This window comes from Maniola jurtina, chromosome 2 (assembly GCF_905333055.1).
Source record: "Maniola jurtina chromosome 2, ilManJurt1.1, whole genome shotgun sequence".
Classification (NCBI taxonomy): Eukaryota; Metazoa; Arthropoda; class Insecta; order Lepidoptera; family Nymphalidae; genus Maniola; species Maniola jurtina.
In genome coordinates this window covers 8,258,448-8,272,445 of record NC_060030.1, presented here as the reverse complement: position 1 = coordinate 8,272,445, position 13,998 = coordinate 8,258,448, and the positions used below count along the sequence as shown (strand labels likewise).

Below are 13,998 nucleotides of genomic sequence, written 5' to 3'. Positions count from 1 at the left end.
AACTTATAACACCCCTCTTTTTGGGTCTAGGGTTAAAAATGCAATTTGTATATATTTCGCTGAATACACTGAGTATAATGATGGCGTAATGGGAGAGACGCAGAGACGTAGGACAAATGCAACGAACTTGGGAGCAGCGTCAAGGGCGATACCGGACACCTGTGCGCAGGCGTGTGAAAGCGCGGAGGCTCGCAAGCTACGGGACGGCGGGGCGGCGGGGCGGGAGGGCAGAACGCCCGAGCCGCAACGCACCGCGCCTCCGCACAATACCTTCTCCGATTACGTACATGTCTTCTTGTATCGCGTGTCCACAGGCCGTTTCAGGCGGTGCAGCTCCTTGGTTTACCCGCGCAGCTCTTTTGTCAGTTTTCGTTCACTTCACGCTTCACCGATCGTTGATTAGTCCTTTTAATTTAGTAGATTTAGTATGAGAGAGTTAGATTCATCTCACCAACAACGTCGCGTTTCAGATAGAATTCGAGTATCATAAAAAGTTCGTCCATACATCTATTGCCAGCGCAGCGTTCGACAAGCGGAAATCTTATGATTTGTGAACTGAATTGAGAACCGCCTTTTTTTTGGAAGTCGGTTGTTAAACCGAGAATACTGAATGTATAACCTTAAAACCTGGATCTTTAGGTCCATTTTACTATGTCGGTATTGTGTTTGGAAATACATATTTCGAAACTCGAATTTCATCAACTTTGGCGTCATGTAAAAATCTCGTACTAACACTACTGCTGAAAAAGAAAAAGCTAACTTAGCATAAACTTTATTATTAAGGATTATATTCTTGTTTCAATATCATCGTATCGCTAACCAAATAAAAATTTTCCTTTATGTTTGGGTAAAAAAATATTATTGTTTACACACTTATAGACGTAACAACACCTACTACTACATCTGCTCCGCGTAAACGGGTTCTGACATCAAAATCAATAATATATACTTTTAATTTTGATCGATATTATGCAAGACTGGGTAATGCCCGCGACTTCGTTTGCGTGGATTTAGGTTTTTAAAAATTCCGTGGGGAATTCTTTGATTTCTCGGAATAAAAAGGAGCATAATAATATGTCACTCTCAGATCTTTAACTAAACCCATGCTAAAAATCACGTCAACCCGTTGCTCCGTAGAAGCGTGATTTAAGGACAAACGAACAAACAAAAACACTCGGTCTGGTGGGAGGCTTCGGCCGAGGCTAGTTACCACCCTACGGGCAAGAGCCGTGCCGCCAAGCGGTCTAGCGTTCCGGTGCGATGCCGTGTAGATACCAAAGGAATACCTATGGGTTTTATGAAAACTGCCATACACGTTTCAGGTTAGCCCGCTTCCATCTTAAACTGCATCATCACTTACCACTAGGTGAGATTGCAGTTAAGGGCTAACTTGTATCTGAACAAAAAAAAACTTTGCATCAAAATATGGGTATGGGTAGTTTAGTAAGGTGTGAATATCCATCAATAAGTGCCATAGTTGAACTCGTAAATTTGTAAGAAGCTGTTAAACAATGTGTTGCGTGAGGGCGGGCGGCGTCCTCCCGGTGCTCGTAAACACGTCAGCGCGCCCGCACAGATTGCAGGCCCACTGATAGGGTTACCAGTTACGAATTTATACCGTTTACTAGAGGATGCCCGGGGCTTTGCCCGCGAAGATTTCGGTTTTTTTAAATCCTGTAGGAACTCTTTGATTTGCCGGGATAAAAAGTGGCTTATGTCCTTCCCCGGGATGTGTATTTCCCAAGCTGTACCAAATTTCATTAAAATTGATTCAGTGGTTGGGCCGTGAAAACGTAGCAGACAGATAGACAGACAGACACACTTTTACATTCATAATATTACAGTATGGAAGTATGGATTAGGCACTAGATGATGCCTACGACTTAATCCACGAAAATGGTTTTTGAATAATCACGTGGGAACTCTTTATTTTCCAGGATAAAATATTTTATTATATTTTTAAGTCGTTATCCGTCTATGAGATGCAAGCTATCTCTGTACCAAATACATAGATGATGTCCGGGACTTTTTCGGTGTGTATTTAGGTTTTTTAATACACACATTTAATCCATACTTCCACATTTATATATTCATCTATATTCCATAATTTATTATGAATGGGGAACTGTCTGTCTGTCAGCTAGCTTTCTATGGCATATAATATTCTATATGGAAATTTAGTACAGAGTAACTTGTATCCCGAGGAAGGAAAATCCCGGAAAATCAAAGATCCCACGCGATTTTCAAAAACCTTAATCCTAAGTCACGGGCACCATCTAAGCAGTTATTACTTAAACTAGCATGTACCCACTTAGTAGGAAATTAGTAACCAGTAGTGCAAGGGCGGGCGGCGCCCTCACGTAACTTGGTTGCATATTGCTTAGCTTAGTCAGGGCTATCAACTTTCAACTGATACCCAAGCTTATGAGAGAACAATAAATAAATAACGATTTAACTAATGTAACATTGTTTATAAGAACAAGTTTTCTATTATTCTCGCTTGTAATAGAAAATGGAAAATATGAGTAGGTATCTATGTATAATTTTAACACAGGCATTTCCTGTTTATAAAAAGTAATGGTTACCCTATGAGCCAGTGATAGTGCACCCACGCTCCATCTCTCTGCAACCCGCCGTGCCACGATTACTCACTAACGACCACTGCCTGTCCGCTAATGCAACCATCGTATTCCGAATGCAATAAACAACTGGAACAAAATACAAATCAACACGGTGACTTATTTAAGGCGGCGCGCTGATTAACTTGAACACCTGCAAATATTAGGCCTAGCTTATTGTTATATCTTAGAACTAGTCTATCACTAGGTCCGAGGTTCGATCCCGGGCACGCACCTCTAACTTTTCGGAGTTATAGGGTTTTAAGCAATTAAATATCACTGGCTTCAACGCTGATGGAAAATATCGTGACGATACTATAGCATGGTGATTTATAGCCGGAAAACTTCTATTGAGTTAAGCTCTACTGAGCCAAAAGATGATGATGATGATTGTTATTTGTATACGAGTGCTGTAGGAATATGTTAAAACACAAAATGCGTCGTAAAAACTTAATGTAATAAACAGTGAGTCATCTCAATGCGTAAAGGTAATTTAGCAGTAAAAACGATACATAATTGTGTGTTTATCTGTTTAAACTATATAGGTAGGTAGGTACGTAAAGCAATTTGCCTTTGCTATTTGTGAGGTGGGACTGATTGGAATTTAGGTCCGGGCCCTGCTAATTGCACGCTAACAGAAATGGAAACAGCAGTCCCTGATGAATCGATGCTATCACGTGATTATTCACGCCCAGCAAATAAATTTCCGTCGCCGATGACGTATTGTGCGTTGATATCTTAATCGAAATCTCCGCAACCATTAGTACACAGTTACTTGAAGACAAGATTAATGACAAGTTGCGGTCTTGTTGCAGACACGAAGAACAGCATCGGACTCGCCGGCTGCATCGAGGAGGTGGCCCACAACGCCATCGCCGTCTACTGGAACCCGCTGGAAAGCGCAGCAAAGGTAAGCAGAATCTGACTGTTACAATGAATAGGTACAAAGTACCTTCCAACTACTATATCTATACTCATAAAACATAAACTGACTGACTGATATACAACTCAAACCACTAGGTCTAAAAAGGATAGAATTGCATGTAAGTACCCTGTTAACGTATACTCCCATTATGAGGAATTTTGAGAAATTCGAACGGAATTTAAAAATCCACACGGAAGTCGCAATTATCTGCTAGTCTACTATAAAATAGCGATTTTTTTTTTGAAATTTTCTCCATTTTATGTATGCTCGTTAACCGAATACTCTTGCTTAGATTTTTCACTAATACTCGTAATTATGTACAATAAGATATTTAGTAAAAACTGGGTGAGTATTTAATTGTGAGCTCAATTACATCACTAATAGAACTTGGGCGGGCGGAGTAAAAACTTTTTAAACTTCTTTATTACTTCTCTTAGTTGGGATTTAAAAGGATAACATTGAAAAAAGCCAAAAGCTATTTTAATTTAACAGCCTCTCCTAAGTTACAACTGTTTATGGGAATTCGTCTCTTATGGCAATGCCTCCACTCGTATACGTAAGAGCGAATATAGCATTAATTAGCTTATTTATAACCAAGATCATTATTTAATAAATTTAAATTCAGATCATGATTTGATTAAACTTATTAAGGCTAATTAAAAAAAAGAGTAAAATCCTATAACCTTATTTGGCCGAACTGCAAATGAAGCAAAAAATTCTGTCGTTCTTGAACACTCGACGAGACAATGCCACCGGTTCGGTGAACGGTTGAAACTTAAAATATGTTACGGGAATTGGTAACTACATTTTTTCACGTTTTCAATAATAATAAGCGTTTTTATAAAAAATCGGATTTACTTTAAAGTAATCTCACAAAATTAGTTAGATTATGTTAAACCATAGTTTTAATCGGTAATATAACAAGTAATATAACAGATAGGTGAGACAATAACTATGCATAATAAAGTTCAAAAACTTAAATAAATTAAAACCCCCATTACTCCTGTTAAAAACTTCACCATGGTTGTAAATTAATTTTATATATATTTTCAGAAAGTAGGTATACTATGAGATCTTACATTTGATGCCAAACAAGATCCATTTATCTCAAGTTTTTTTTAAAGTCATTTAAATCCGCTATATTGAATTTGTTAAAATATGCCTGTGTGACACTAGGAATGCCAAGATTAGGCTAACGATGCCTCATTTATCAAAAGCGATTGAATGGTTTGGCAATTCGTAAGGGATCCTATGAAACGATAAACAGACATAAGAGTAGGTAACCGCCAAGCATCGCTCGTACCCTTGTACCCTTCCGCAAGTCGGATATAACGGATAGTGTATGTGTATTTCATCGATATTATATGGACAAGACAAAGACTATTCAATATCTTTTCATTGAACATTAAAAGCTTCGTGAAAGAACCCTGACAATAAAACAACCTGCGTAGGTATACCTCAAGTCCACAAGCTCAGGGCCACCATTAGCGATAATACTCAATACAGAATCTAATCAGTATAATTCATGCAGATAGAAATTATAGCTTTAAGGCGTGAAACGGAAATTGTGTGTGTTCCTTGTGTGCCGTTTAAAATTCTAAAATTGGTTTCTACTTGGGCATTATTTAACCGTGAATAATCGGTTATCGATATTCATAATTATGTACGATTGCTCGCAACAGCCATAGCGGATGCGAGTAGTTTGCGACATAATGTAATATGTGCGGTGTGTCCGACGCTGATCGGTAGCGAGCCGCGCGTCGCTCGGCGGCGGGAGTAAAAACGCGTAGGGTCATTTGCATAGACCGCTGTAATGAGCATGGCCCAGCCTCGTCGTTGCCTCCCGCCGTTCGCTACGCTATTACACACTCACATTGAACCTTCAATAAGTTTCATTAAAATCAGCTCGTCACTTACAGCTTTTTACAATCATCTCAGTTATGACGTCGCGCATCCGGTCTTGTGCCGGCGTATAAGGTGGAGCTATCTCGTAAACGCCGTGCATGCGATGTTTTCCTCGCAAGAGTAAATGTTCACCATAATTAGTAACTGTGTAATTTTATACGACGATGTAAAAAATGTATTATTTTCGCATAATCATTAACGTGTTTTGCTTATTTTCAGATCAATATCGCTGTTCAGTGTTTGAGTACGGACTTCAGCAGTCAAAAGGGAGTTAAGGTTCGTAATTGATTACAGAATTATACGTTTGAAACATACTTTCATGATATAACATTAAGTAAATTAATATACTAGGTAGTTAGAACCATCATCATCATCGTCAACTGATTGACGTCCACAGCTGGACATAGGTATTTTGTAGGGACTTCCACACTCCACGGTCTTGCGCCGTATTCATTTTTACTTGTAGTTAGAAAGTATTATTATTTATTAGATATACCTACATTCATCATTGCCATTGTACTATTATTCTTCTTCTTCTCGTTTGGTGACTTTTTTAATGCCAGAGCAGCACAATGCACTCATTTTATTATTATTTGAAAGATTACAATATGAAAATATATTTTTATATAAGTAATACTTAGTATATGAACGGGTGTAGAAGAAATGAAAATCTATTTGTGAATACAGAGTGTACACACATGTAATTACAGTTTTCTATTTAGCGGAACGTTAATTAAGTTTGTAGCACAGAAAGTATTTAAATAAAATGAAATTACGATGCGTCGTCGCTATGGAGGCAAGAGGTCGTTACCCGCGTTGTTGCCTGAGACAACCTGATAACCAGCGAATGACGTAAGGCTGTAAGCCTCTTGTATTATATTACTTAGGTCTTTCCGCCATTCGCTTGTAACTCGCGTCTCATTACCCCGTATATTTCTCTTTCCTTTGATGTTAGCCTTTCAATTAACCCTGAAATGGGCGGGCAAATTACCTAGGTAGCTACCTACTACTGTGATTTTGTAACCCACTGTTATAAGGTTGGACATTCCTAAAACAAACTATTAGCCTACCCATCTTTGTAAAATTGTCCAAAACAAGAAACTCTTATAGTTTTGGCCAGTCCTTCTGTTCGTATATCCGTCGGTCTGTCTGTCCAACTGTCTGTCATTAATAAATATAAACTTCTTTATTCAAGCTGTAAAGTTGAAAAGCACGGTTATAAAAACCTGTTACAATTTGTAAAATTAAAAATAAATTCGGGCTACCTCCTGAAACGGAACATGAAAAGTGAGAAATAATTATTGACCCTTTCCAGGTATTTCGTACACAGATTTTGAAAAAAAAAGAAACTATCGGTTAGCTAATAATGACTGAATAAATTTTAGAAACTAGCATAACTAAGAGCACATTATGTGTCTTCTGACTCTCACTTGACCAGTTTAGAAACTAAACTTTTGAATTAAAAGCAGACTGTATTTATATGTCCAGAACATGTTAGGGTGAACACGAAGGTAACTCAACCAGAGCTTATAAAGCCCAAGGGGAAAGTCTAGTATTTTTGCTACCAAAAACCCCTTAAAATATGAATAATTATCAACTACAATAACCTACGCGCTCACACGTTAGTATTTTCCATCATACCGTAATTATTTTCTATTTTCCCTTGGCTTTGGTATCAGCAGCCTCTTAAATCACTGCATATTGACGCCACCATATCGATGACCTCGAATCAACGCAATTAAGACGTTTTACCGTCTTTCGATTCAGACACGTGCATATTTTTCCTTTTTCGTAGATTTTACGCAATTATCCCTTATACGTTTATTAAACCGTTTTTTCTTTATTTAAACTCCGAGACAGTCATAGATTTTAAGCGTGAAATAACTTTAGTAATTTAGTGAAAAACTATGATTGTTGAGACTGCAAAGCGAAAGGCAATATAACGGATAATTACCTATTGTGAGTTGAAAAATAAACACCTCCCTGGCGTAGTGCTGAGTGCTGAGTGCTGTGGTCTTATTAGTTGGACGTTATGGGTTCGATTTTGAATTTAGAAATTTATAATTTCTAATTTGTCTCTGGTCTGGTCCAGTGGAAGGCTTCTGTCGTAGTTAAATACCACCCTACCGGCAAAGTCGTGCTGCCAAGCAATTTAACAATATTCCGGTATTCCGGGTAAAAACCAGAAAGGAGTATGGGTGTAATGAAGCTGCCATACCCCTTCCAAGTTAGCCCACTTCCGTCTTAGACTGCAGAGATTGACTTACCACCAGGTGAGGTCACAGTCAAGAGCTAACTTGTTTTGGAATAAAAAAAGACACTTTACAAGTACAAGTTCGAAAGACAACGATTCATGATAATTTTATTTATTTACAGGGTTTACCACTCCATATACAAATTGACACCTTCGAGGACCCCCGGGATACACAAGTTTATCACAGAGGATATTGTCAAATCAAAGTGTTTTGTGACAAGGTAAGAAAACATTTAGACTCAATAACGACGACGATTCAGTATTCACTTTATTAAGTTTCAAGTAAAAACTTTTTCGTTTGCTCGTTTTATTGCAATATTCCAACATTTATCAAGGCAGGCAGGGTCTTAATCAGGGTCTGCTTTTAAATTTCGATCGACATGTAGAAAAGTTTTTCGACTGGTAGACTTTTTAAACTTTGTTTCTCTTGGAATATAACTAGAACTACAAGTAGGTATGTACTCGTAAGTCGTTACAATGTAACGTTGTTTTCATTAATTGCATTTTATTTTCAAAGGGTGCGGAAAGAAAAACGCGAGATGAAGAAAGAAGAGCAGCGAAAAGAAAAATGTCCGCCACGAATAGGAAAAAGCTAGACGAAATCTATCACCCGGTGACGGAAAGAAGTGAATTCTATACGATGGCTGACTTAACAAAACCGCCTGTCTTGTTCAGTCCTGCGGAAGACATCGACAAGTTAGCAGGAATGGATATACAGGGCTTCTACGGGCACGATGAGACAGCTCTAGCCGAAGCTCACCTTAAGGGAGCCTCTCCCTTCCTTTTGCACGCGGCGAAACCCCAAGCACCAGCGTTGAAATTCCACAACCATTTCCCACCAGATGCACCAGCGTAAGTAACAGCAGTTGAATACCTTCTTAATTTTGATATGAGACCAAAGTAACTTTAATAACTAATATTATGTAGCTGCAACATAGCATTACTAATTCGTGTGTTTCTTTGACAGTTCTAGTTAGACTCTTTTATGTCCTAACTCCGCACATCCATGTCCAATACATAACTGTAACCTTGACAAAAACAACTTGTATCATCATAAATCTCGTGATATTAATTTGGCATAATAAGTATGGCAGGCAGGACGGTCACGTTTGGACTTACTTGTTTTCATTTATTAAGTAAACATTAAAAAGCTCTGACTTTAAATAAGTTTTTCTTACGTTTAACTTAGATAATAATATGTTTAAGTTATACTAATAAGATCTTAAACATCGATTGTTATAAATATTAAAATATACATTATTTTAATCAATAGCATTTTGATTTCGACAGGTACCGCTCCGATGTAGGCGGTCTATCACCTTACAGCGACAGGAAAGACTCGCTGGAGCTGGAAGTGGTGCTGGGCAAGCGCGCGCGCACGGCCACGCCGCCGCTCAGCGAGCGCGTCATGCTGTACGTGCGCCAGGACACCGAGGACGTGTACACGCCGCTGCACGTCGTGCCGCCCACCACGCAGGGGCTGCTGCACGCGGTAAGTCGCCACGCTACCTTGCGAGTTTAACGATGCAAGCACTAGTACGGTTCCATGCAAAACACGCTGGCTAGGAAACACTATTCTGCTGTTTTAAATAGCAGCTAACTGCAAAAAGTAGCTTGTGAGTTATTGCTAAAAATATGGGACTTTAGAAAAACTGATGTTTTGATGACTAAAAAAGTTTGCTATTGTTATGTACGATTAAACTAAAAACTTAGGCTGAAATCTATAGAGCCACTTTGACTTTGCTTAGACTTAAGTTTCAGTTAAAACGAGACAAAATGCCAGCGGTATAACGCTGTCTCGTTTTAACAGTGTCTCAAGTCTGAGCAAAGTTAAAGTGCTCTCTATAGATTTCAATCTAAGTATAAACCTTAGTCCTACGTTGCGTCCAACTTTAGAAACATCCGTTTTGAAAATTCCTCTGTATTTGGCAGTAACTTAAAAACAGTTTTTCGCAGTTAGTCGCTTTTTAGAAAAAGAACGGAAGTATTTCGAAAAAACTTATTTGTTCGCAAACCTTATATCCAGTGATATTGCGCCGCTTAGATACGTCTTAGTCGATGAAATACTCTTTAAAATAAATGTTTAGTGTTTTGTTTTCTGTCTATTGAGCTTTTTGTACCAAAGTATAAGTTACTTATACTTATACTTTAGGTGGTACGGTCTACGAAACGAAATATTGATTTTGGAGAGTATTAATCTATATCGTGTTTTCTAAGGGCTCAATCGTACTACTGCTTGCAATTTAAAACACAAATAACATTTGGCACGTCACATTGACCGGTCAGACGACTGGACTGCCAGGTCAAAGTTACGTATCAACCACTACCCGCAGAACGCGGTAAGCACGAGAATAACCTTGGTGATGTCAGCTAACCGCAGACGTTCGTTTATGAACTTTGAAGTGAGGAATCGAGACGCTTCGTCCGGCCGCGGGTGCCGCCCCGCGAGGCGCGGAGCCGCAGCCGCGGCCCTGTACCGATGTGGCGCTTATAACCCCGTCTAATACAACCCACACGATCATCATAACTGCATGTTGTAATTAACACACGCGGCCGCCGCGCGCCGTACCGGGTCCCGCACTCCTCGCGCGACTTACTTTTTTGTTCTTGTCAAACCGCTAGACCGGTTACGAGCCATCGTTCGATCCGTTAGACGAGACGTCTCGGTTTAAAGTCAAAAGGCCCATTGTAATTTGTTTTCTTTTCTCCTCATTTTCAGATTGAGAATAAGTACAAAATTTCAAGTTCGGCAATTAATAATCTTTATCGAAAGAACAAGAAAGGGTAAGTGGTTTTCATTGGCCTCTAAAAGTTTTGTTGGCGCATACCGGCCGCCTCGCGTCGAGTCGCCTTGCTTGTGCGGGGGCGCGCCACTAACTTCACTCGCTTGTTGTGACAGACCCTACGTCGCTTAGATATTAATTCTCATCACCCTCCCCGAGCCGACCTTAATACCCGTAATTATTGCAAAGGCACAAGTAATATTCCTTACATTATTATTAATTGACACAAAATACAGTATTAATCCTAAAATTAGATTGTGAATTAACTATGTTCCATAACAATAATATCTTTTTTAAACTGTTATGTTTTTGGTTAATTGATCGACATATTATTATTTCCATTGTAGGATTACGGCCAAAATTGACGATGAGATGCTGGCATACTACTGCAACGAGGACCTATTTCTTCTAGAAGTGCGGCCAGCTGGCTCCAGTGAAGACGAGCCCCTCTACGACATCACCTTCGTCGAGTTGCCTCTTGAACACTAACGATAGTGAATCCGCATTTCTTCTTATCATTTTATGGATATGGTAATTTTGCGCGGGCGTTATTGTCTTTAAGATCAGTCGTTTTAGATTAAGTATTTACATGTCTAGATAAACTCTCGTTTTAGATAAGCAAATCATAAACACCAATTGTTTTTGTACCTAACCTACTCAATGACTACGTTTTATAAAATTGTGAAGTTGTCAGCTCAATCACTAGATACGTTTTTTGTTACTCTGTATTAAGTAGAATTAATTCGGCGACAGTTTTATCTAGACACGTAGGTTTATAATCCAAGTAGATTGTATTATGAGTTGCAATCCATTAAATAGGTAATATGGCTCGCGCTGAATATCGTTCACCACGCCTTATTTAATTATCGTTTCACGTTTCATAGTTTTTTAGAATCACTTGTTTTATATTTAACGTGGTGGACGTGAAAATTCCGTAACATTCCATTTTATGTACGCTCATTATTATTTATAAATAAGGTTGTCTCTAAAGTGTCGATCTCAGATTGAAATTTACTATTAAGGAACATCACCGTTACGTTAAATATTGACTAAACCCATGTCACAAATCGTTTTTCGCCGCGTCATAAACGGCGATCAAGACCATTTTGTATATAATAATATTATCTATCTTTTAGTGCCTTAAGAAGTTGCATGTCACGAAATGGTGATGGCTGAGGAAAAGTGATTGTCGTATTTGGTAGTGTGAACATTGGTTTCTTCAACAATGGTCCTGAAAATTCTGTAATACAATGAAAATAACTTGTTAAAGAACTGCAATGATCTACTGCTAAGTTTAATTGTGTGTGCCATTCACTCGGATATCATACTAGATATAATATGTAGTTATCGTTTTAACAGGTACCTTTAAATCTTGCCATGATGATAAAATAAGAAATTCTTGTCACAAATGTATTATTGTGGATAAATGTCTACAGTAAAGAAAAAGTAAAGTGCCTTCGACATAATAATTAATTTTTATCTTTTAATGTAAGTGAGTTAAGTCAAATTAAATGCCATCCACTTTGTTAAGTTTTATATAAGTAAATAAGTTCGCTTTATAAGCTCGCTCAATTCATTCATCTAGTAAAGTTGATATTAGTTTTAAGCTGAGTCACAATGCTGGTTCAATTCTATGAAAACTGTAACATGACTAGAAATTTCACACATAGCTTATGAACAGGCCTACGGGTAGGATTTTATAAATGTTAATTTCACTATTATAATTTCTTTTAACCAAATTCATGTTATCTTGATGAATTATTATAGGACGAAGCCTTCGGAAACTCTGGGAATTGATCAATAAAAATAATAAATAGAATCAATAAAAATTTTAAATGAGACACGATCACTATTTTGCATAATGTACCTACGATACCAGCGCTGTCCTCGTCTATATCTACATAGGCTCAAAATATAATCAAGCATTGGAACAACATTTACATTTTTTATCCGCGGGAGTGGTTTGTGTACCTACCTACAATTTTAGAATCTTAATAGAATAGATTTTATATACTTATATATTTTATGCTTACGATACACAAGTTATCGGGCCATGACAACATAGAATGTGAATAGAATTACTGTTTGAGACGTATTTATAAGATAAATAAAACATAATCAATTTTCGAACCGTGCCGATTTTTTAATATTAAATTCTGATAAAATCGCTCGGTTCATTTTGTGTGAATTGGTATTATCTGTCAACACAAAAAATATGTTAGGTTTCTCCACCGATTAATTCAAAATTCAGAACCAGGTTCTGCTCCTTAAAAGGATTGGTCGTAGACAAAGTCGCCCATGATATTAATTTAAGTGCTGTGCCTAGTGCGGACGGTTCGATTAACTGCCATATTATGACATAGTTTAGATTACTTGATGAATTTAGAGTTAGAAATTTAAGTTTAGGTCATTTTATCGTCACACATGTTGCAGGTAGGGATCGAATTTTTATTAGGATAACGCTTTTTATACGTATATTGATATTTTCGTATTTTATGTAATGTGTTGTTTTGTTTTCTCAATAGAGCTGCGCCGTGACCCTCCGTCCGGTGCAATTTCGATATCTTCCATTATGTTGATGTTTTAATCACTCGTTGATGTCTTATCACTTTATTTTTAAGAAATTTAGAATCTCTATTATTAATGTTATTTTTATGCATTTCATTGCTCAAAGTCTGCATTTACTTCTGGAGTGGAGCGGACTCTAAGTACTTATATTTTATATACTTTTACATAAACGTGTAACGACGTAATGATATTTATTTATGTACTTATGATTATAAATTGTTCAGCTTTAATGTTTACTCACATTGATGTTAGATCGTGATTCTGAATCTCGTCATAAGTCACAAACGTCAGTAGCAATAAAATACGTAATTCAGTTTAGTAGTTAATGGGCGTGTTCGCGGGGCGTCGCGCGTCGCCAGCCAGTGCGCCGGAGCGGGCGGCGTTGTTGTGCAATGATTAAGTTTATCAGAGTAACTATAGGACTTGTGTATATTGACGTGGACTAGAGCTGGGCTGGGCTGGGGGTAGGAGAAGAGACGCCGGGGCGCTGGCGACGAGCGCGCGCACTTTCTGCGCCTCGGGCTGGGCTGGGGGTAGACGAGCAGACGATGCTGAGGAGAGGGCCGGGCGCTGGCGATGAGCGTGCGCACGTTCTTCGCCTTGGTTTAGGCTGGGGTTAGGAGGGAGCGGCGCGCTGAGGAGACGCGGCGGCCACTGGCGACGAGCGCGCGCATTTTCTGCGTCTCGTGGATATACGAGTAGTCACACTAGTTTTATACACAGCCCGAAAATGGTCATTCCATTTTCGTTATTAAATTTTAATGTACTTAATTTTAAATCGAATAGATGTTACGTTATTCTTTTATATGAATATTTGTAAGTTGTCATAAAAATATTATTAATATAATTATTTTTATCAAAGTTTATAATCTAAATAAAAATGTTTTTCTTCAAAACATAGAATGGTACATTTGTTTTTATTACGCGTCCTACCACAATTGCTAT

At 38.2% G+C, this 13,998-nt stretch overlaps 1 protein-coding gene across 3 annotated transcripts in view; it reads left to right on the top strand.

The window, feature by feature from the left end:
- The window catches only part of LOC123872554 (protein grainyhead), a 152,572-nt gene extending 138,614 nt beyond the window's left edge, over positions 1 to 13,958 (top strand). For 2 of the 3 annotated variants that reach the window (XM_045916902.1, XM_045916886.1), the window contains 7 exons: positions 3,434 to 3,528; positions 5,668 to 5,724; positions 7,825 to 7,923; positions 8,220 to 8,554; positions 8,993 to 9,194; positions 10,422 to 10,486; positions 10,833 to 13,958. In XM_045916902.1, coding sequence (XP_045772858.1) covers positions 3,434 to 3,528; positions 5,668 to 5,724; positions 7,825 to 7,923; positions 8,220 to 8,554; positions 8,993 to 9,194; positions 10,422 to 10,486; positions 10,833 to 10,974 — 995 coding nt within the window. In that variant the 3' untranslated portion in view covers positions 10,975 to 13,958. The remainder of the gene's footprint in view (positions 1 to 3,433; positions 3,529 to 5,667; positions 5,725 to 7,824; positions 7,924 to 8,219; positions 8,555 to 8,992; positions 9,195 to 10,421; positions 10,487 to 10,832) is intronic. The other variant, XM_045916894.1, reaches the window with a different exon arrangement.
- The last annotated feature ends 40 nt before the right edge of the window (positions 13,959 to 13,998 follow it).